This window comes from Diplotaxodon limnothrissa, linkage group LG5 (assembly GCF_057381915.1).
Source record: "Diplotaxodon limnothrissa isolate DT_005_m linkage group LG5, D_limnothrissa_male_GT1.1, whole genome shotgun sequence".
NCBI lineage: Eukaryota > Metazoa > Chordata > Actinopteri > Cichliformes > Cichlidae > Diplotaxodon > Diplotaxodon limnothrissa.
This window is the reverse complement of record NC_140600.1, coordinates 36,752,757-36,777,150: the sequence shown is the minus strand read 5'-3', so window position 1 is coordinate 36,777,150 and position 24,394 is coordinate 36,752,757. Positions and strand designations below refer to the sequence as shown.

Below are 24,394 nucleotides of genomic sequence, written 5' to 3'. Positions count from 1 at the left end.
ATAATTGATGGCTGGTAAAGTTTTAAGAATCAGCTTTGACTGCTTTTCAATTAAAATAAATTTTAAGTGTCTTCGTGGGGCTCTTGAGACTTGATTTAGACTTTATCTCACACAATTTATAATCTTAGTGAAAAGAAATTATTTTGTACACAAACTTTGTTTTTTATGTTTTGTTTTTTTACATTTGTTTGCATTTTTCACATAACTCACAACCAGAAAGTGCTTGACTTTGAGCACTGCTTAATTGTACAACAAAGGTTATTTGCTATAAAACAGTTATAATGCATGAATCCAGGTTACGTGAGTGTGTTAGTACTTAGCGTTACTGTGCAGTCCGTTATCATGCAAATGACGCGGGGCGCGCGGCCGATGTGTCATGCCCTTTTAAGAAAAATGAGAATCAGCGGGGAGTGACGTCTGCTGCGCGCACGGGCCCGAGGCAAACTGACACTTGCGGAGCGGCGAGGAGACAGCGAGCAAGATACGGTAAGTGCAGAAAGCCAAACTTTACTACGTGCTGAATGCGGTCGAATAATAAGTCATTTGCACGGGACTACGTAGCGCCGACGCTTGCGTGGCCATTAGCGAATTCATCATCACACGCCGTGTGTGTCTGTGTGTGTATGCGTGTGTGTTTTTTCGCCGAATAAAGGAGAGGAATTGCCCGCAAGTACATACCGGAGTGTGCACTCCCATTTTAGTCAAGGCCAGACGGAAGGGCAGGTAACGTTAGCTGTGGCTTTCCCGAGAAAATACACTGCAGTGTGGCTTGATTTAGTGCTTGCCACGTCTGGTTTGGTCGGGAATAGTAAGGTAGGGTTGTTTGAGGCGGGCTTCTGACAGGGTGGTTGTGTTTTGATAGTGCGCAGAGGTCGGGAATGTGTCGGCTAGTTAGCTCGCTTGCTAACGAGCCGCGGCTAGCGGTTTGTGAAGTGTCGGCGGCCCGCAGCAGGCAGTTAAAGCTAGCTAGTTAGCGGCATTTTGCTAACAAGCTTGATAACGGGACTTAGGCTAGTTGCTGGTTTGAAACTAGACTGCTTGCGGACACATGCCGGCCTCACTCGCGTGGATTATAGATTATGCCATTTTAAGGGTTTATCTGTAAGCGGGCTTATGATTTGACCAGAATTTGATTAATGTTGCTGGAGCTCATGTTGTAATAATCACACATCGACAGTGTTGTGCTGTGTGGTTTAGTCCGAGCCACAGATTGCAGGGACTTGGCATGACCTGAAGTGATAAGCATATGCCGCTGCCTTAAGCAAATTAGGTAGATTCACAGTGAGATAACCAAAGAGCTCAAATTACTTTCTCTTGTCTGACTCCAAGCTTCGTGACAGCCTATCGCATATTATTTCTGCTTCAGGGGGAGAGATGTGAAGCAGGAAAGGTGTGTGCCCCATCCTTGAAACTGTAAACACACAGCAGGTCACTTTCCCAGTTAATCGGCCCTTTTTACAAAGAGGCTCACTGCCTCAAGGGTACTTTATTTCACTTTTTCTTTGTTGAAATTACACACTTCCCCGAACCTGACTTTAAAGATGCCATCTATGCCAATAACCCCTACCCTCCCTCTTAGTAAGCAAGCCAGCCTGCTGTCAGGATTCTTGAACAGGAACAGAGACTGGAAGAGGTTATTTTAGTAGGTAGCTACTCCTTTTCCATCCTATCAGCATGAAGCCTTTTTGCGCTTAGGAAAGAGGATGTGGTTACAGGTCAGGGCCCCAGTAACACAGATGCATTCAGCTGACAAGGCTTGTCAGTTACGGGTCTTTGTCATAATTAAGTCACAGAGTTTGTGTGCCTGGCTGCAGTTTAGCTCTGACTCATGGGGGCATTTAAGGTTGTAGGAGATAAGAAAAAAAAGAGAGTTGTATAACTTGATTATTGGATTATTGGGTTATTTTATGTTAGTTCATGTTTTTGTAAGAGAAGAGTGATCGGCGAGTGCAGCTAAAAACTCTTTGACACCTGTCTTTATTTCTTGAATGAAGTTAGTTTAATTGATAACACAAAACAATTTCTTCAGAAAGTATTTTACTCTAGTTACCTGTGAAAACATGGAATTCCCCTTTATTGTAACTCTGGTGGTAAGCGTTTATTTTACAAGCTTGTAAATTCCTAATTTCCTAGCGAGGTTTGTAATTTGGTAGTAATTGCAGGAAATTACAGACAAGTTTAAGTTGATACACTTCAAATTAATTAGTTACAATTAATTGCCAAGCTACTTATACAGCAGGACTTGAAAATCTGTTACAGGTGAAATTTCATGTAAAGACAAACTTAGACCCAACTAAACTAAGATCAAAGGAATGTTTGTAGATATTTTTTGTCAGCAGCCTCTAAAGTTAGTACTTTTTTTTTTTTTTTTCTTCTTTTTTCTTTCTTATGTGTAGTGAACTGCGGTTTTTAGTCGAGGTAACATAGGAGCAAGCACTTTTGAACACATAAAAACACCTATTAGCAGAAACTGTTGGAGCAACTGTTATCTCACCCTAAACCACAAGTAGGTTTTTTTTTTTTTTGACAGCGTAGCTCATCAACATGTAGTTTGTCAAGCAAGCGAAAACCCACAAGAGTTGGTATTGTGCTGCTAGCGTAACCAGCGGATGTGTGCATGTTCACCATCCGCACTGGGTGGAGGATACGGAGGGCAGCTGTCAGTCATCCCATCCTGCTGAGTCAGTTTGTGTGACAGCTTCGTTGCTGTTGGATTAATCTCAGTAGACCAGGAAATTGTGGATCCTGGGAGGTTGTACTTTAGCTGAACAGCCTCCTGTTCACTAAATTAAGTTTTGCAGTTTATCCAGACTTGCATTCGCTGCATGCTCTTGCTACCGGCGCCACCTAATCCAATTCCCAGCCTTAGATGGATACATACCTTTGGCTGTAGAGGGTGAGTGATGCAGTGATGTCATAGAGGAGCATGTTTTCTGTGGCATGTGGCCTTCTCCCGCTCCTTATTTGCTGGGGTTACTACGAAAGCAGATTAACAGCAGTGGTGTGTTTGTTTTCTTGGGAATGACAGTGTGTAGTTGAGGGCAGTGGAAAGAGACTGGTTTGGTTTTAAAAGCTGATGTCCTTAAATGGCCCTATGTGTATTTTTGCGGGTATTGTGACTGTGTTTGCAGGCTTGTGCTGTGTGTAGTTTCCCTGATATCATGCAGGCAAGGTGTCAGAACGAGAGTATTCTTTTCACTCACTTTAGTACCTTTTTGCAGAACAGGCTGCAGGTAGCTGCAAGTTCAAGGAAAACTCAAAAAGAAACAAAAATTGTGTTGCTGGCAAATTAAACATGAAGCAGAGTCTCTTTGAGCTGTAATCAATATGTTCATTTGGGGTGTGAAAGATGGCACCAAGTCCAGTGATTCTAGCATCAATTAAGACACTCTGAGCTAAGAAATTTGGTCTGTTTCTCAATACTTTATTAGTAGCAGTATTTACTTCTTTTTTTTTTTTTTTTTTTTTTAGTGGTTTTTTGCTCTTCATTTGTATTTGAGCTTCCGTGTTAGTTCACCAGCACTTTGACTCATTGTTTTCATACATAGACTGCCATATGAAAATTTGGGAAAGCAATCAGATTTGAGATTTAAGACCTTTTTATATTTATTTTGGCACAAGTGCAACAAAAGGACAACTACTGATGGTGCACGTGCATAAGTAGCAACACAACTGTAAAATTATTAAATAAATAAAAAATGCGGCACATACATTACTTTACACTAAGATTATTGATATGTTATTGACAGGCTGTGTTCATCAATGTCACGGGTAAAAGCTGTGTTTCAGCTTGTTTGTTTGTGCATGCATGGATGGTTGTGAAGCTCCTGCCTGAAGGTAGGAACTGAAACAAAAAAATATATCAGTGCTGCCAACAGTGCTAATTGGTGAGAAAGTGCCGGCTGGGTGACTGTCACCTATGTTTAGCAGCTGCAGTAGTTTGTCTGGTACTGTTTTCACTGTGAGAATCTCTGTGCGCGAGTCATAATGCTAAAGAAATGTGCTCCCAGTGACAGGTCATGTAGGGGGAACTACCACCAAAACGGTTTTAGGTTCTTTGCCTGGTGTTCAGGACAGGATTTGTCAGTGTGACAGTATCACAACTGTACAAGAAATAGCCACAAAACTTTACAGGTGTGTACACGGTTTTCCCCTGGCTAGAAAAATGAGGTGTCTTTTATTTGTGGCCATTATTTCAAGATAGAGTAAATTGAAATGTTGAAAAATAATTTTATCAGTATGGCATTGAATAATGGAGAAAACCTTTTGATGGGACACTGCAATATTGTATACGAGGGGGAAATCCCTGGTCTGTCTAAGATCAAAATGAAGGTTAGGTCAAACCATAACCGTCAAACCTATATAATATTTAGTAAGAGAGGCCCATGAGGTTGCATTTCGTTCTCAGCTGCATGCCTCTGTTCTGTATTATTTTTATTAATTTGAAATTATGTAAAATAATTTTTTTAGAAGTTGGGTGTGGTCTCAGTACTTATTGGCAGTTCAGTTACTTTTATTTCCAGCACATGATGGCCTGTGACTTTTTTTTTCTTTTTAAATATATATTTGTTTATATGCTGTGGTAAGCACCCATAATTGCAATAAGGGAAACCATACCCTGTCAGATTTGCTTACAGTTAGGTAGGTGATTACAAAACTCCTTTAAATGTCAGTAACTTTAAACTTAACTTCTTTCCAGTATCAGAGAGACTGTGAAAAACCCTGAAACACGGATTGTAGGGCTTAATTTCCATTTTGTTCTGAAAATAGCATCACATTTGTGTGAAAAAGGGGATATGAGATCGGAACTAATGCTAAACTAGTCCAGTAAATGAAAAGATTATTTTTAACTTGCTGAACAGCAAACTCTTAGAGGAAACAAAATTTTGGCGACATCTCCATCTCTTGTGAAATGAGGAATCTCTCTGCTAACGTCAGAAGTAATTCTTACAGTGCTGAAAACTCCAGATGTACATGACAGATTTGGATTCTTTTTTTTGTGCTTTTACTTTCTAATTTGACTTTTGTCTCAACCAGCAGTCCTTGTTCTGCTGTGCAGCCTTGGAGTTCTTGGTGTAGTGGCTCTTGGTCGTGTTGTCCCCCTTCTTGTTAGGGGTCCCTCCAGCTTACAGCACCTCTAAAGAGCAGAAAAAGGACTGCTGTCACCAGCTGCAATTCATAAAGGCAGAGTTGGAGTTTTTTGGAGTTTCTGATTGTGGAAAGAGCTTCTCTTTGGAAAGGCAGATGAATGATATTGAACATCAACCTGTTTACCGAGCCAGGGATTAGTGAGACTTGAGACAAGAAGGGCCAAGGATGGCTAGTTACTAGTAACTGATCCTTCGAAATAAGTCTGGACTGGCTCTTATTCTGGTTTATCTTTTTTTTTTTTTTTTTTTTTTTGAGGGTGATCCACACAGACCTTGTTTTGTTGTCATATTCGGCTTTGCACACTTCTTTTTTTTTTTTTTGTACAGTAGTTAATCTGCCTGGTAGTTTGTGCTGCTTTCTTTCCTATTGTCATCTTAATTTTTGTTGGCAGACAGTTTGTAGGTGCATTCCTCCTAACATTTTCGTATCCTACCCGGTGCTGATAATAACATGTTAAATATCCTTGCTAGGCAGCCTGTCCAAATAAAGAAAACTGTCTTTTTAAACCTTTCTACACCTTTTTAAAAACATGTAGTTACTTTATTTGTTGACACATGCGAGGAATGGACCCTTAGAAACAATTGCTTCATATGCACAGGCTGCAAACTGAGGTTTGAAATGGTAAAGATGGGAGCTGGAATTTGACTGCACTTTTTTGGAGGAACACTCATCCTCCATAATGACCTTTGAAGCTGGCACATAATAATCTGACTGCCTCTGTCACAGAGCGAGCCCCTGACGTCATCCGTCTTAGCAAGGGTCAGTCCACAGCATTCACAGTGGAATTGTGATGTGCACATAGCTGACAAGTGAAGTGTAGCCTAAATCTTAGTGTGACATTGTCTGTACCACATTGTATATGTGACACACTGCATGCACTTGACTTTGTGCTTGAATGTTTACATGAGCGTACAGGGGCGCACGTTTGGATAGCACTCGTGCATCCCTGTTCTTTTTCTTCACCGCCCATTGGCTCCTCTCCCTTAATCATGCAAGGAGAACTTCTCTTTGAGTGCAGAGGATTAGAGAATATGAATTATGCACACTCTGGCCTTCATGTCCCACATGGTCCCTGCTTGTGATTGAAGCTGGAGGTCCTTCGTCCTTTGACCACTCCCCCTGAGAGTTTGTTTAGCGTGTGCTATTTAAAAAAAGCAGTGCAGAAGAGGATCATCTGCTTCCAGAGTAGCTGATGATTGGGCTTTTGATGTTTGCAAAAGAGTTGATGATTAATCGAGGCTATATAGTTGTCCTTGGGACCTAATTTCAGCATGCGCTACTATCTGATTTTTATTTATTTTTTTCGTTACAGCCTTGATGTCAACAAGCGGCACTTTTTAGCCCTTGATCCAAAAGCGCTTGGTTCATTAAAACATAAGCTGGCAGTCAGCTGCCGTGTCTTTGAAGAAAACCGATATTAAAATGTTTTAGTGTTCTCTAAATACATCCCTACCACATTTTGTGGTTGTATCAGTAATTTAGAATATTGTTTATATTTCAAGTTGAATGTCTTTTTTTGACTGCAGCTTTGACAATTACTGGAAAATCTCCTCCTATTTAAAATATTGTTTTTTCTAAACCAGCTTTGTTAATGGGGGTTTAATTTCCTCAACTATAATAGACATGTTTGTGTATAAAATGTTGAGAAGTAACAAAGATTTCAGCCAAATAAGGTACCAGACTGATTGCTTTTAAAGTACACAGAGTTTATTCTTATTGCTGTGCGTAGACACTCATCACAGGCCTGTTCTGAGCCAGGAAAAACCCTGAGACACTGCTTGATATGAAGTTAGATCAGTAGATAAGGAATCAGAAATCCCCACATTGCTTAGCTACATCTAAACCCCTTCTGAGTCTGTAGCCCAGCTTGTAGTGACCCAGTTGGCTACCCAATCTGACTTTACGCCACAGTGTGTGCCAGTGATTCATAACCTCCTTGTTTCTTAAAGGGATATTTTTACTTCACAATTTCCTTCCATCACATTTTCCACTTCGCTCAGCTGTTTTCTGTCATAAGCGAAGGAGACCGCCACCATATTGCTGTTTTATAAAACCAAAAATTGACTCAGTGACTAACAAATCTGTAAGCAGGGTGTGTTTTGGTGTGTGTGAAAGCCAAATGATTGTGTCATTACGAGGAATATCTGCCAGATCAATGTATCATCTCCTCTCTCCTTCAGTTCCCCCCTACACATACACATCACAGCTGGTTTTTGTTAGAGAGGGGGTCACATACTCTTCACCTCCTCCACCCTGAAGCAGCTCCACTTATGGGTGTTCCCTCCATTGTTGTCCTGCTTCTCCTCTATATCCTCCAGGAATGACTAGAATCCTTTCTTTCTGGAGTGGGAAAAACTCAAAGACCAGACAGGAAAAAAATCCCTTTGATTTGCCTGAAAAGAGATTTCTTTTTTGCTTTTTCCCCACTGTTTTTTCACACCTTTGCTCATTTTGTTTGTCCAATTTTTATTTTTCCCTGTTTGTCCAGTGCAGACTGTTGGGCTGTCCAGTGAAGCAATCCCGCCATGCGTGAATACAAGCTAGTGGTGTTAGGCTCTGGAGGTGTGGGCAAGTCTGCTTTGGTGAGTATGGCCTTCCAATCCTCTTCCTGCATCTGCTGCCTCTATTACTCCTGCCATGTGTTCCCTAAAGACTTTGTAGATAATTGTCAATAAAACAGCAAGAGGCTTTGCTAGCTTTTGAAGGAAAGCATGCGGTGAAACATTTTTAATTATGGAGGTTTATAGAGCACAGATGAAACTGTCTTTTGACTGTTTAAATTTTTTCCTAAAGGATTTATTGAGAACATGCTTGTTTGCTGACAAGGGTTTAATCTATCTCCAAGGCCTGTGTTATCGAAACTAGCTGCCTGTATGCATATAATGGTTTTATTGTTAGGGTTTTTGAAATGTTCAAAGAGTGCCAGTCCTAAGCTCATCTGTGTTTACATGTATAGACATCGTAATCTGTTTTTTTTACTTTTCTTAAGGTTGATAGAGAACAGAACCAGAGCAGTGATGTATTTTATTGTCAGGAGACCTCAGATGCCTGTGAAATGTGTCGTATGCTTTGCTCAGCTAATTTCAACCAGGTGTCAGATTAATCCCTCAAACAGGCAGGATTAAGATGTTATCAGGTGAACTTGGTCTACCCCACTAATGTAAATCTGCCGCTCAGCACAGCACTTTTAACACAATCCAAAATTGGACATTGCTGTTTATTTGGAGAGTGACACATTTATCATAATTTAGGCTCTATGTACCATATGAGATTTGAAATAAAGCAACTGATATGCTGATTGAAGATCAGAAACATTGGCATTATAACCATTTTTATGCACAGGCCTAACATGTACTTGGAAAAACTAATATAATTATATATAAAATGTTCATTTTTTTAATACTGCCCAAGTCTGGAAGCCATGCACATCACCACAGATGGCTTTCCTTCTTTGTGATGCTTTGCCAGGCCTTTGGTGCAGCTGACTGTAGTTGCTTGTTTGTGGGGCTTTCTGCCTTTAGTTTTGTCTTCATGTAAATTCCTTTCTTGATTGAGATCAGCTGATTACCTTGACCATTGGAGAATATTTCTGTGTTTTTGTTTTGTTTTTTCAACCTCCAAAACATCTGGGTTGGTTTTGCAGTGAGGTTAAGATTTCTGGCCATCTGTACTCTGAAACACTGGCCTGTCAATGATCTGAGCTGACAGTATATTCCTATATGCTTCAGAGTTAGCTGCCTCTGTCTTTTGTCATATCACTGGTAAATGGTGAGTGCTATTGGAAGCTACACATCCTAATGTAGTCCTATTGACATCAGCATGTTTTTACAGATGGAGATGTGTGCCTCATTCCAAGCCTTCTCCATATTTATTTCTTCACATTATTCTCTTACTGAGTGATTAATTTCATTGGTCTAAAAAATGCTGTTTCCACACTGAACTGGCACCTCTGCATTTCTAGGTCTAATCTGGCCTAAACTACTGGATACTATATTCAACATTTTTGAGGCTAAATTGTTTTTACCTTGTTTGCCCTCTGTTTGCTGTCTTGAAGTCTTCTCATTGTGGTAGACTTGGATAATAGACATCTAGAAGAGTTTTAGTACATCCAGCCAAGTGAAGAAAAGGATTGTTTACCATGAAAAGGATCCTGTCTTCCACTATTGTTTTATGTGAATGTGCAGGCCGTTTTTTGTTTTTTTACATTCAAGTAGCAAAGTGGTGATTTGGCCACTCTATTTTATTTTTTTTGCGCCACTCAATTTTTCTTGCACTGAAAGCTCTTAACTCTCTGCATCTTCTGGGTTCACAGCAATGATTAAACAAGTACAAATCCTAAACTGGGGATCAGCCCTTGTATTTTCTACATTTTACTATTCTAACTGAATATTTTTTGATAAATAAAAAAGTTCAAACAAATGCAGATTTAGAAGTGTGCCAGTAGAATAATTATGTTGTGCTTTTGGTCACAGCTGGGCTTCATGAACATCCTCATTCCTGTCTAGTTGTGATGATCGTAGGTGGACAAGGTGTTAGATGATATGGCACTTTGGCTGCATGCGCTACTCCAGCAGTTTGATGTTGGCTTTCTGTGTGTCTCCCCTTACAGACAGTTCAGTTTGTACAAGGAATCTTTGTGGAAAAATATGACCCTACAATAGAAGACTCATACAGAAAGGTGAGTGTCCCGTGAGAGGCAGAGTGCTGGCTTGAAATGAGCTGATTGTTACCAGCTGCTCCTCAGGTTCACATATTATTGTGCTCGGAAATTTTCTCATTCAACTGCTTCTACTCTGTTACCCTCTCATTCCTAGTTTTCATTCTTTATATTTTCCTGTGACTTCATACTACTGGTGTGGTTGCTTTCATGTTTCCCCTCAGTGTTAGCTGTCTCTTTCAGTCTTCAGTGTATGACCTATGAATATAACCTATGAATTTTGTTTGCTCAGTGACCTGAAATTAAAGATGCTCTTACATGTTTTCTTACAGCAAGTGGAGGTAGATGGACAGCAATGTATGCTTGAAATTCTTGACACAGCCGGCACAGTAAGTAAACTCACTGCCACTGAAATCTTCAAATGCTCAGCTTTGCTGGGCATATGCACTCCTGAATATATATTTTAGTAAATCTAGAGGCGTTTCAGATTGGACAATGCGTTAGGTAGTGTTTGGTAATTTGGCCTCTAGGGAAAACAGCCTTATTTATTTAAAGCTAAATTGTAGTCAGAAAGCAGTCGATTCTCTCTGCACACACTGTTTACCTGCATTCGACCGTGACCTGCTCAGATGCTATTAGTCAACGCTACTCAGGCTCAATCTGGGAGAAAAGAAACAGACTCCTGGCACCAGAAATCTTTTTCCTCGCCTGCAGTTTTTACATATTCATAAATGATATTTGATACAAGATGTGACGGTCTCCCACACTGTGAAACATTAAAACAAGTTGTATTTCACAGATACAGTGGGCAATGAGATCTTTAGTAGCTGAAATGACATCCAGTTATGAGCTGACACTGTGATGCCTTTTTATGGTGTATCTATGATTGTTTTAGAATATTTTGTACACCAATCTAACATTAGTCTTATTCTGCCCCCCCACTGGTGTCCTCGTGCAAGAACATTTCTGAAACATTTGTCTGTGTGGGAACTGGCGACTGAGAAACACATCATCTCTTATCCTAGAGATGTGCAGAAACTGTTTTAAGTGTGCGTTTGTCGGTAACAGACCACGTTGCATTGCACTGTGTGTGTGTCTTTGCTGAAAAACCTGACAGACATCCAAGAATTGTAATCCTGCACAATACTGTTTCTTTATCCACTGGGATTTCAACCAATCCACTGTGATTATTCAGTTGATAATAAAATGGTGTTCAGTTTCATCGACGTACACTGGCCTGAAATTGCTTATTTTCTTTTTTTTTTTCTGTTTCAATTCTGACAAATGGACCAGTCAAAACAAAAGGGACAATCTAGAGCCAACACATCTATGCTTGACAAATGATTTAATGATTATTTAGACTTAACCATCCAGCAAAGTTTGTAATCTTGTCACAGATATGCAATGTAATCGTCAAACTGGTGCAGCGAATAAAAGAGTAAAAAAAGAAAAAACAATAAGTAAAAGTTGGAAGCTTTAGGACAGCGCTCATAGTCTCTCCATCTTTTTTTTTCCCCCCTTGTGTAGGAACAGTTCACAGCTATGAGGGACTTGTACATGAAGAATGGCCAAGGCTTTGCCCTGGTATACTCCATCACAGCACAGTCCACCTTCAACGACCTCCAAGACCTGAGAGAACAGATTCTACGAGTAAAGGACACAGAGGATGTAAGTATACTGGCATAAGCGTACAAGCGTTTTATAATTTTATCAGTTTGTGGCTAAAATTTTCTTTAATCACGTAGGCTGTGGAAAGCAGAGTAGTGGCAACGAGTACAGTTAGACCTAAACGCCCTGTGTCCGTGGGCTCAGCCGCCTACATTTTTCAGGGGCCTGATCAGACTGTTGCTATAGATACCATTCAACACTATAATCACTCTGTGTTATGCAATTAATTGCAGATTTGTATTATCTGAACATAACACAATCAGTGTCACGGTGTTATGTTTATAGAGTATAAACAGTGGCAAACTTGTGTACTCTGCATAACTGAGCACTGATTAATATTAACGTTGTGTGGGTATGTCCCTGCGGTTTCATCAGTGTTTGTTGCAGACACCGAGCACTCGTGCTCACGGGGATTTTTCTGTATACTGTGTGGTTTTCTCCATCAGGCCTGCCTCACATCGACGCTGCAAATAAGAGCATGTGTCATCTCCTTATTTTCCAAGCTTGTTGTTTGTCACCAGCACATTTCCAGTTTTCTATATATCTGCTAAATTGTGGGACTGCTGGAGCGAGTAAGCCCTCTATCCCCTCTCTGGTCGAGTCGATAGTGCGTCAGCAGGATCTAAGACGCCCTTTTTTGGTGATCTCTTGAGGGAATGAATGTTACCATAACCCACCCTCTTGGTTTTGCTTCCTTACGTCTCTCTGTTCCCCGTCAGCCATCTGCAAAGCCTCTCTCTAGCCTGGAGCAGAATACCTCTCTTTTCTCTTTTTCTTGCTCCCCTTACTCTATATTTGTGCAATTATTGTGCTGCTTTTATTTGAACTGGCCTTTTCAGCTTCTGTTGCATTCTTCCCCCCCTCTGTTTGATGGCCAACCTTGTGGTGTTGATGTGGTCTGGCACTCTATGTGGGTGATTGGACTGTCAGGCATGAAGTGCAAGGAGAGCCTCAGCTCATCAAAAACTGGGTTGTGAGACTGTGGTTCTTCATTAGGCTCTCCATGGTTTGGGAGCTGAGGTTAGCCTCAGGCTAACAGATGGATTGCAGGACCAGTGGCTTCTCGACACGCAAGGAAAGAGTTGATGTTTCTTTTCTTCTGGAAATCTGTTCCCTTTGAAAACATCTTTTAGTTTAAACAGTTCAGCTTATCTGGCTATTATGGCCACTCTGCCAGCTATCAGTCCACTGGTCATTTGTGCCCTTACCTTTGATAGCCATGATATCTGTTTATCCTTTTTTGCCCCTTGCAAGAATGCATGACCAAAGGAAATGCTGGGCATGTTTTCCCTTTTTCTTCCAAGAAGGCAGATTTCTTAGTTTGAGAAATCTTTCAAGTGACTGCAGAGCTAAAGCAGAAACCGTTGATGCTGCTACAGCTGTTCTTATTCTCAGCTCTGACATGCACCATTTACTGCAAAGCGGGTATAATGTACAGATGCACCTAATATCACCAGGCTCAATTAAAAGGGCTTTTAATGGTTGTACATTCAATGAACACAGTAGGGTCAAATTCCATCTCTTTAGAAGAGCCATTAGTGGCAAAAATAAAGTAAGTGAGCAGACACTAGTGAATTAAAAGCTCACTTCCTTCATTTCCTTTCACACTTCTTATGTAAGAGAGGTCTTATGACTTTTCCGGGCCACCTCAGTCTCTGCCCGTGTGACTAGGATGGTAGTAATGCCTGACTCCAATGCTTGTGACTCACTGCTCCATTTTAAAGAACTAACTCCATTCATTTTTGTCGTTCTGTACCCGCCTGTTCACTGTTACCCACAATCCAATCTTCGGCGTGCCATTGTGGGCGGGATACGACCTGTCTGTAGCATGTTAATAAAGTCTGAACAGATTCTGTGGGTTGTGTGGATTCTTCAAGTAGGCTAATGCTGCCTTGTGTTCTGCTGACGCTGAACATTTTTTTCCCTTTTTCCCTGCATACCTCCATCCTTTCAGCCATCTCACCATTCTTTTTATCCCAGCTTGACTCAAGAGTTTATGTTAGGAGGGCATACCACTGGTTCTCCCGGGACCCGTGGGAGAAGTGTCATTCAGCAGTTCAGCTTGAGGATTTGTTTAGATATCAAACATCAACCACCAACTTCTGTGGGGTTAATCTAAACATCTCAGTTTCCTGTCGTCTGCCCCATAGAAAGGGCACAAAATACTCACCCTATATCTTACTTTGTCTCAAGAAGCCTGACGGTAGTGCTCCAACAGCAACCTCTGAAAAGAAGACTTACTGGGGGGGAAAAGAGTATGGACAAGTGAGCACATGTCAGGATACTGGTATTTTTCTTAAAAATATGTAGCTTTTCCACATCCACAAGACATGTCTGGGGGGCATTTGTAGGTCCTCAGAAGAGAGTGAAGGCAGGATTTCCCATGCATAAATTTATTTGGCGCCACAAATAGACTTTCCTGGCTGATATATTATTGGCGCCTCTTTTGTTGCATGCAGAATTTTTTCCATCAGTTGATTCCTAAGCTGTATCACAAACGCAGATATCCCGTGAACGAACCCTGTGACAACATCTTAAAGTCTTCCTCACATCTGAGACGTTTTCTAACATCATACAGTTTTACAGTGATTAGTTTATTAAGCCAAGTTTCAATGTGGAAATGCAGCCCAGGCTGAATGAACACATCCACACACAGACCTCTCTGTGTCATATAATTCCAGAGAGCAGCTGGAGCATGGAATCCAGCTGAAACATTTGAAAATATTCAGGAAGGAAAGCGATGTTATCCCGGTTGGGCGGGGCTGTCATAACTTCCTCCGGGCCAGCATTCTCCCTAGATAGCCGGGCAGGAAACAGCAGGCAGGATGAGACTCATCCCGACACCCTGACTGCCCAGCTCTGCCTACTTTGACAGTTGAGGCTGAAGTTTTGCCCAGAATACTGTCCTCCTCAGGCTTTCCTTTTTTTTTTTTTTTTTTTTTTTTTTTCTGTTTTCTTTTCTTTTTGAGGGGACCTTTGGTTATTAAAACATTTGAGAGAACAAAAGAAGCAGCATTGCTGGTTTTAGGAGGTTCCAAAACTGGCTGCACTTAATCTCAGTGACTGTCCCCTCAGCTTTGCTTTTAATTTATTTCCCTTTTAAAGAAACAAAAGTTAAAAATAAACCACCTTCCTCGTCAGTTCCTATTGATTCTTTAATCTCTCTGGACACAGTTGTGTAACCTAAATGATTTTCTTTACTTTCCCACCGGGAAGGAGATCGTTTTTTTATTGATCATCTTTGTGACCCTCCAATTCAGGCCTCAGAGAAAAGCACACTCATTGACTGTTAATACTCATCTCTTCAGTCTTTTACTTGGGTTGTACATTTGTTTGCAGATATTGCTTTTTCACTACCTTTCACTCCAAGAGATTTAACCCCTTTGTTTATATGTGTGTGTGTGTGTGTGGCTGGTGTGTTCAATAAAAAAGCCTGGGCCTTTATACTGTTAACCGTTCCCTGAGGTAGAGTTAAAGGGTGACAAATGGATTAAAACAATCTTGATAATGTTTGTTTTCTAACATTCCCAGCTGCACCTCCAAAGAAGGGTCCTTTTCTCCCTGCAAAATGGCATTTAAAGGTTTATGGTTAAGTTTACAAAAAGTAAAGTTTTTGTATTAAAATTTTGTATTTAAAGTCTAAAAGAAAAGTTACTGAAGCCTTTTAATGCAAACGTGTTTATAGGAAACACGTTTGCTTTTCTCCTATATCTAATTTCCTCTCTGTAGGGGAAAAATGGCAAAAAGGTATGAACGAAGAAGTTATACAAAGTCAAAAGTAAAAGGAAGGTTCTTCTCCTTCATGAGGAGACTTTGATTCATGGCTCATTATGTACGGTCTTGTGATTCAAGCTGTATACGTGTATCCTGTATACTTCTAATTTATCTGTGTTGGATGTGAACCTGGACTACAGCCTCAGCTGTGAATAATACAAATTGTAGGATTTATATTAAATCCTAAAACAGCCTGCTGACATACAGAGTGGAGTCTAGGTTGTAAGGACAAATGGATTTAGAGGAATCTGAACAGTTTTTCTGAATAAAATGTTAAGTTTTACATTAAAATAAATTTTAAAAATGCATGAACAAGGAATATGTGACCAGACAATGGGGGATAAATCATGTGGGCACAAACAGAACCTGCTTGCTCTTACCTGTCCTCAGGTGCCGATGATCCTTGTAGGGAACAAGTGCGACCTGGAGGATGAGCGTGTGGTGGGGAAGGAGCAGGGCCAGAACCTGGCCAGACAGTGGAACCACTGTGCCTTTTTAGAGTCCTCTGCTAAGTCAAAGATCAACGTCCTTGATGTGAGTACAAACGTCCCCTCCAAAAATGCAACTCTATATATTTTTCAGTTTGTTTTCCATCTCAGTCACAGATGGATGTGTGTACTGCAATCATCAGTAGAATTGTATTTATTTAAGACACATAATTAAGGTTTCTCTGACATGTAGGTAATAATGAGCTTAGATGGATTATACTTCATTCTCTGGGCTACATCCTGTTAAACCTTCTGTCTGCAAACTGTCACACAAATCCATTTAGTGACGAGGCTATGTGTGGGTACTTAAAGGTATAAGGTTTAGAGCTTTATTAACATTTTATCTGTGTTGTCTCTCTCTCTCTCTCTCTCTTAGATCTTCTATGACTTGGTCAGACAGATAAATAGGAAAACGCCAGTGGAAAAGAAGAAGGCAAAAAAGAAATCCAACTGCGTTCTGCTTTAAAGACCTTTCTCCCTTCAGCCCCTGCAGCAGCTCTGAGCCAGGTGTGTGTGTGTGTGTTTGTGTCTACAGTTTCAAAACACATTAGTCTTAAATACCCATGCAGCCGGCATCTTCACAACTTCATGATTCATAGACAAGCTGTCAGATTAATTGTTATGTAATGGCTTTGATCTTCCTGCTGTCTCCGATGGTACTGCATACATCAGTTGTCGTTTTAGTCATGTGGGTTTGTTTGCGTGCGGTTAAGTCGAAACAACTTTAACTTTATAGTCTAAATAAACTGTTCACAGTGGTTATTGTACCTGTATAAACTCAAAACATGCAGTTTAGAGATGGAGCCCCCCCTCCAAGTAGCTGGAGGTATAACTGAGGGTTTAAGTAGAGACAATAGATTACACAATTATAGTGTGTGTATTAGCAAGCAACATGAGGTAATGCCTGACCTGGCTCCCTGTGATTCATTTAACTGGTTACAAGAGAGGTTCTTGGTTTAAAACGGTCTGAAGAGGAACTTTTCAACCTAACAGCAGATACACAACACTGATCTGTCGTTAGCTCTCTTACAGTCTACAAACAACTTCACTCGTCATTCAGTGAATATTATTTCATTGATACTGATGACGCATAGGCCCCGTGAATGTCTAGAAATGAAAGCATCCGTGAATTACCCTTCAGACCTGTGAAATGCTTTTTAAATCTTCATTCCTGTAATATGAATGAGTCAGTCTGCGATAACTGGAGATAAATTTCAGACCTCAGCAAGCTGCAGCAGCTCGTTACGTCTGGGAAATCCTGATCTGTCAGCATGTTGTTTCCCAGACGAAGAGCTGCTTCTTTTGAAATCTTTTTCACAGGATTTAAAAAAACAAAACAACCCATGTTGTTTTGTTTTTTGTGGTGTTACGACCCGTCTAGGGCCAGGCAATAACATGAGTGAGGCACCTGCCCCCCAATGACCCAAGCAGCCACAGGAAACAAATCCGTTCTTTATAATGTGATTTATTTATAAAGTGGTAAAGACGGACAACAAAACGGGAGTGTCAACACTTCAGGGTGAGCCGAGGCCAAAATAATAAACAAAAACAAATCAACACAAATCCTGCACCCCTGACCTTACCAAAACAAAGTCAAAAATAAAGACTGAGTCTGACCTCCTTAACTGGAGAAAACTGGTGATCAAAAGAAACGGCAGCTCAACCCTACCCACTCCACTTCCACAACTTTCAAAACAGCACTGCAGCCAGCGGCTGCCACAGGTATACTGCTGGGTCATGAGGAGAAACGCAAGGACCTCTCCCGCCGCGGCACTCCAGCCTCTTTTTAACAGTGGTAATGAGGAAGTCTGAAAACTGTCACGCTAAGTGCTTATTTCTGTGAATCCTTCCAAACAGACAATCTTGTCTGTTAATTTTAGAACGACCGCAGGCAATAATTAAAGTCAATTCGTCAAAGTCTGGACTGCAACATGAGAGCAGATTGGAGCTGCAAAGCATTTTCTGTAAACACTAATGACATGTTTCCTTGTTTCTTCTACAGTTGTATAAATCTTATATGAGATTTTAATAGATGGCCAGCACATTGAGTAAGCTGTTAGCTACTTGCTTTTGCTTCATTGTTAATCAGAATCTGCAAAAACTACTAATTAAGTAAAACTGCGGTCAGAGAGCAGCCATCCTTTTTGTCATATTGCAGGCATACATCTTCAGTAACCTAAAATAAGTCAAAATTTTCATTATGTCCCGATGGAACTGTGCCCATTTAACCCACCTCTCACCAGTTTCAAAAGTTTCCACTACATATGTAGAACGTTTCCTTCAGGTGAAACTCAATCTATTCAGTTGAGGAAATCTTGTAAGAACTTAGGATGTGCAGCCACCCTCACATGGAGATTACTGAATTGGGCCTCATTGTTTCCAAACTTTGAAGGTAGTGAAGCGTAAACTGTTCAGAATGCTTCAAACAAACTAGTTTGCATGATGTGTCATTTGACCTTCTGTCAAAGGCTAAACCTGTTTGCTGAAGTAGCTGTGTGAAAGGTTGAATCTGGATCAGACGCTGTACAAAGGAGATGTAACTGTTAGCTTTTGTGAATTTGCAAATGATGTAACACTCTGCATGAGCTGTTTGGTCTGTGTTTGCCGACAGCACAGGAGCCTATTTTTGAAGCAGTAAATGCCCAAATATTTGCCAGCGTTTGGTTTGGGCTCGGGGACTAAATCTGCTGGTGATCGAAGGGCTGCAGGATGGAACATGAGTGGGTTTTAGGACTAAAGCCTGGGTGTCAGTGAAGCTGATGTGTCCTTGAGCAGGACTCTGACCCTTAACATTTTTTTTTTTAGGGATCTGTGCTTTTTTTTTTTCTAAGTAGACAAATAAGTTCTTCACAGTCGGTCAATACATTTCCCTGTCAGTAATAAAGTGGCATTGCATTTCCGCAATAATAAACAGCTGACTTTAATATAATCTCCAAACATGAACTACTTCTCCCGAGTCTGCTTTAATGTTTCCAGATCAGTAGTTGGCTATGTTTTTTTTTTTTTTTTATAAGTATACTGAACCCACAAATAAGGAGTACACATCCATAAAGCCTACAGATAAATAATAAAGGACTGACAAGCCTATGGGATATTTTGCCATAAGGATTGGAGCAAAAAACGAATCTAATTGTGAGCAAGAATAAAAAGCTTAAACAGTTTATTCGCTGTTAATTGGTGAATGATATTGTGAAAACAATCAAATGTCATTAAAAGAGCAAAATGGAGCTCATATGGCCTCTTTGTTGTTTGAAATTAAAAAGGGTGTAGCTGAACAAGCGACAGTTTGCACAACTTTTTTTTTTTTTTTTCTTCCTCCCTCCAGTATTTTGGTTAGAGTGCAGTCGCTTTTAGAAGCTCTTACAATCTGTTAGCTGGTATTTTGAGCTCTGTTGTCAGAACAAAACCCCAGTGTTGCCAGACCTGACAGGTTCACACAGCCAACAGAGAGATCTTACGTCTTCAGTTACTTTTAACTTCCAGGGTGGAGGAATAAAACTTTGATTTTGCAGATAAAACTGGATTAGTGAAACAGACAGTGCCATTGTAGCCAGCCCAGACAGCAGGGTCGCTGAACCACCCACTGCGTTCCTCGTCTGAACCCATCTGTGTTGGTCAGTTAGAGCTCCAGTGTGTGAGAGCGGGGGCCTCTGTTAGCATGCCCCAGGGTGGCGTCAGCACTCCCAGCACCCCCCACCTCCACCCTACCCGACTCTCACGCCGGCCAGCCCAATGAACCAGCACTAACGGGATTTCAACCTCGCTGTTCCACTGCTCACAGCCCACCAGCTCATACGCTGCGAGAGGGAGAGAGGGGATACAGTGCCAGGCACAGACGGGACGCAGAGAGTTAATGGGACATGTCAGTTTGTGGCTTCCAGCATGTTGACCTGATGAGCTCATGAACTTTGAGTCTCTGGTTTTATCTGTCACTGTATTCACTGGGAGAGGGATATATTTAGGGAGCTGTTAGCTTGCATGGCCCTAGATTCCAAACACCTTAATGAAATAAAGCTATCATTAATATTCTTGAAGGAGCTCTACTATGTGTCTGAAGAGGTCTGTTAATGAATACTTCATCAGAAACCGAGCAACAACATATGGAAGTTATGAAAGCTAACTGTAAGACTAATAAGAAAAACAAGATTTGCTGTAGCCAGAATGTGATTATAGCAACATGAGAGTAGACCGCATGAACACTTGAAATAAGAATGGTTACTGCAGGGCATCTGTTATTGCGCTCATTACCAACTTATTGTCACCGCCTCTCTGAAAGGTAGCTTGGCCTGCAAATGAATCACGAGCCTGCTAGTTGCACTTGTAGCATCATGCATATACTCCTATTATATTATTTGTGTTCTGTTCTCATTTTGGTGTTTGTGAGTTGAACACCAGCGGCTCTCGGTGTTCGCCCAGACAGACGTTCATTTAATTGCAGCAGCTACACTTAAGCACAGGGCGAGCATGAGCTAAGAGCTCAGACTGTTAATGGAAAGATGGCACCTGAGCAGTGTTTAAACATCCCAAGCAGAAACTCGGCAGACCTCATCACATGACTTTTGGCACACGGACTGATTGAAGTTTTGCTCAGCTGAGAGAAGCCACAAAATGCTGATCACTCGGCTTCCTAAAGCCTTTGGCACTGAAAGTGCCTCTGAGGAACATAGTGCAGGAGTACTTCTCTGTGCTCCCTGTTGGACTGCTGGCTTCACTTTCTGCTCTGAGGTGTGATTTTCCCCTGAGGCTTTGTGTTAGACATTTGATCTCTTTTCCAAGGTCTGGTTAAGATGTAAGAAAAGCGCTAAGAAGTTTAAGAATGAAAAACTTTGTATTAAGGGTCCAAAAAGCAGGTTATAAGTTTTTAATTTTATTTTTAAGCCTTAAAATCCCAGGTTTATACACATCATTCTTGTAATCATTAATGCTTTTACTTTAAAGTGGTATAATATATGCTATATGCCCGTGTATTTTTTTTTCTAATGAAATTGCAACACTTGCAATGCTGCTCAGCAGCCAGTAGAGGGCACTGCCGCCTTAATTTTCTTTCAGAGGGTGATTTGAGTTGGCTATGGAAGGACTGACAGTGTGCTGTCTTGCAGAAATGCTGTAATGAAGAACTGTTGCCCTGATTGGAACGTGCCAGCATTCCAACAGCCCTGACCCTACCCTTCCTCCATCAGCCATAAACGGTGAATCAGCTGACTGAACTGCTCCTATCAAAGATGAGGATGATCTACACCAGAGAGAATGAAAAGAGAAAGACAGTAAGAGAGAGTAGACTCTGGTCTCTCGCCTCCGAGGACCTTCCTCTGTCTCAGTTTGAGTGTGAACGCTGAACGGGAAGCGTCCACCTCTGCACCAACAACAGCACCACAAACTGACGATGTTCTGATTAAAATGCAGCAAAGCCTCTGAAAGTTAAAAAAAAACAAAAAAAAGTCCACGAGCTGCCTACATGGCCAGCCCCTTATTTTTATTTTTTGACAGCTTAACATAAAGAAATAACAGCATTTAAGAAGGAAAACAAAGTTAGAACTTGGATTCAGTATTTTTCATCTTTTTCAATATTGTATTTGAAAGACATGGAAGTTGACCTCTTTAGTTGTATGATTATAAATATTCTTCAAAAACGAGCATGAATAAAGCATCAGTTATTACGTGTAGATGTTTTCAAGTGAAATCAAAGTGGAAAAGTGAGAATTTTTTTTTTTTATAGCCATACACCTATTCTCCATGCCTGTCATGTCAGTGATGGTAGATCGAGGTCTATGATATGTATTATTATTTTTTTTATTACATTTTTTTTTCTTTGTTTGCCCTCTTGTTCATGGACTTCTCTTCTGCAGATATCTCTCTCTGATGTGACTTAATTTTATACTCAGTCACCGGGATTTCATAGCTCCCATAATATATTCTAATGCCATTTTTCTTTTTGCATAACAATGCTTCAGAAAAAATGGGTCTTTTATAGAAGAAATATGGGGAAAAATAAGGATTGATTTCTATGTCTCTCGAAGCTGAAATATATTATACTAAACCAACTCTAATAATGCTTCTTGTGTTTTTCTGTCAATAATGTTCCAGCTTTTATGGATTATTAAAGTACATTTTAGTACATTTTCATTATACTGGTCAATGTATTTTTGTGAATTAAACTTTTATTCAAAGTGGATTTGACTTATTTGGGATGAAATATGAGATCACAAGATTTTCTTGTTTTCTGGAATTCCACATTGAACAAAAATAGGAATTGTATGGGAATGTAATGTTGGTGGGAATCAGTTACCCAGTGATTTTGAATGGAGAAACTGTTCAGTGCACTGTTATTCCACATGCTTTGCTGTACTCTCGATGGCCATTAGGTGTCAGTATATGAACAAGAATAACACATGGACACGCTACCTCCTAGAAGCTCTCACAGTAAACCAATGCAAAGCCAGCAGTTCATTTTTAACGTATAATGCTGCTTTTAATCGGATAATGAAACTGCACACAGTGCATCTTCAACATCCTGCTTCACACCAAACACTGTGAGCATTTTTCACACCTTGTACTCTGAGCCTGCTTTTTAATCCCACTTTCTCACCTGAAAGACGGGATTTTCTGTAATCGCTTCCCTCTGATTTCCAGAGCAAAGGAAAGAGCAGAGATATAAATACAACAAACGATGAAAGGTTAAATCGTGCATTGCGTGGAGGTGAAGCAGCATACATGTAGGTTTTTCTAACCTCAAGAAAATAAGTGCGTGCTTGTACTCTTTTGTAATGCTAAGTCATGATTAAATAGTTAACATATAAAATTACAGCCTGACCTGTTTTAACCACAACATGCAACTGTGATCATAATTTTTCAACCATATATATATATATGGAATACAGTATACTTATTTTGACCTACTTTTATATTTGGTCTTTACTTGAGTTGCTTTAACTCTCTTCACTACAAGGCCACTGCCCCATTGTTTGATTGGATGGCCCTCTTAAACAGAAGGCTTAAACATCAGGTGTGTCGGCCGTCTGTGCTCACACCCAGAACCGAGTCCTTAAGATGACTGTATTAAGTTCAACTCCTCTTCGACCAAGCACTTAGAGCAGTCTTAATGTTGGGCTTTTGGTTCAGATTTGTCATGTTTAATAAAAACATCCATTCACTTATAACAGTGGAATGAGGAAAACCAAATAGCATATGATTTCTTAATTATTCTGTAGTGAAAATAGTTGATAAACTAATTTGGTTAGCATTCACTGTGGTACAGTGATTTCTTTCTCCTTAGGCAGATTCTTCATATTAAATGCTTGACAAGTCAACAAGAAGCAGCCAGCTTGCTATTAGTGCAAGTCTCCTTCAAGTTTTTCTTGTAGGAGGGAGGAAAAAAAATGCTGCATCATCTAAGCTCCTTATGCCTCCGAGGGGGATGTCTGTGTCACGCAGAGGAGGATGCTAAAAATCTGCTGGTGAGGACTGTGGTGAAAGGATCAGAGCGTATGACTCACTTCTTCTTGTTTTTGACTCTTATCACCAACACCCCAGCCTTCATCAGGCTCCTAATCCCTTTAGCGGCTGAGAAGCGGAGTAATATCAAAAAAACCACTTTTGCATTCATTACACTCTTATTGAAAGAATGCCCGCTGCCATCCGCCTGACTCTAAACTCTGAGCTTCCTTCAGCTTCTCCGACTCCCCTCGGAAAAGTAAGAAAGACTCGTTGGTACCAAGTGGGCTTGAGTAAAATCAAAGCACACCCATGCAAAATGTGATCGTCCTCACAATGTATTACTTTCAGAACCTGGATCAAACGTGGTAACACACCAGTCATTTCATTTAATCTTTGTTCTTTGTAGTATGAGCCACGTGAAGGCTGTACAAAGTGCATTATCTGCTTATGAAACCAGTTGTACCTGCACTTTTATCCTAGAAGGCAACAGCATGGACCACATGCATACAGAGTATAAAAACACTGAAATAGAAATGTTGGAATGTCCTTATTTATCTGAAAAGAACAGCTTTAAAGGTCCTTTAAAGGCGTTAACACGATGCTGACCGCTTTAAATGAGTCAATGTACGTTTGGCCAATCGGCTGGCACGATTTCTGGCACTGCTCTAATATTTCCTTTAAACACTGCTGCATTTGTAAAGCAACGCTTGATGACATTTTCTGCTGCATATTATTGACCGTCGTCTTTTGACTGAAATGATCAGAGTCATTAGTGTCGTTCTTTCACTCCAGTATCATCTCCTGGAGGTCCAAGTTTGCATTTACTGGATGAAGTATGTCAATATGTAGCCTACTTTAGAGATACGCTGAAAGCTTTTAGACATGCACACTCGTCGGATTCTCCCCATTTTATTATTCGTGTTATTTTTACATCAGGTTAACATTTGAGTTTTTAAAAGACGTTATTCCCATAACCATCGACCTTTTTCACATTTGAGATTTGACTTTTCACAGTAGGGAAAGCCCAGGTAAAATTAGCAATGGCCCTGCAAGCATGACCTCCCTTACTTATAATGCAGCACCATAAACACACCTGTACTGTGAATGAGGGCAGTGTGGCATGTAAAGACATCTGCGCTGAATAAGATGTAATTGTGGGGTTTCCATTTTGATAAAAGGTTTAGTGTTTCAGCAAATCTCATGTAAACTACCATAAATAAAA

At 40.5% G+C, this 24,394-nt stretch overlaps 1 protein-coding gene across 3 annotated transcripts; it reads left to right on the top strand.

The window, feature by feature from the left end:
• The first annotated feature begins 429 nt into the window (after positions 1-429).
• Positions 430-21,774, top strand: LOC146632775 (ras-related protein Rap-1A-like). Of its 3 annotated transcripts, none has more exons than XM_085353495.1 (8): positions 430-486; positions 7,645-7,733; positions 9,761-9,829; positions 10,141-10,197; positions 11,336-11,476; positions 15,641-15,784; positions 16,115-16,245; positions 20,838-21,774. In XM_085353495.1, the coding sequence occupies exons 2-7, from the start codon at positions 7,677-7,679 to the stop codon at positions 16,202-16,204; spliced, it is 558 nt and encodes a 185-aa protein (XP_085209621.1). In that variant the 5' UTR covers positions 430-486; positions 7,645-7,676; the 3' UTR covers positions 16,205-16,245; positions 20,838-21,774. The 3 variants fall into 3 exon arrangements, with proteins under 3 accessions (XP_085209621.1, XP_085209622.1, XP_085209623.1); XM_085353496.1 differs by having other exon boundaries at positions 444-723; XM_085353497.1 differs by having other exon boundaries at positions 458-486; positions 7,640-7,733.
• The last annotated feature ends 2,620 nt before the right edge of the window (positions 21,775-24,394 follow it).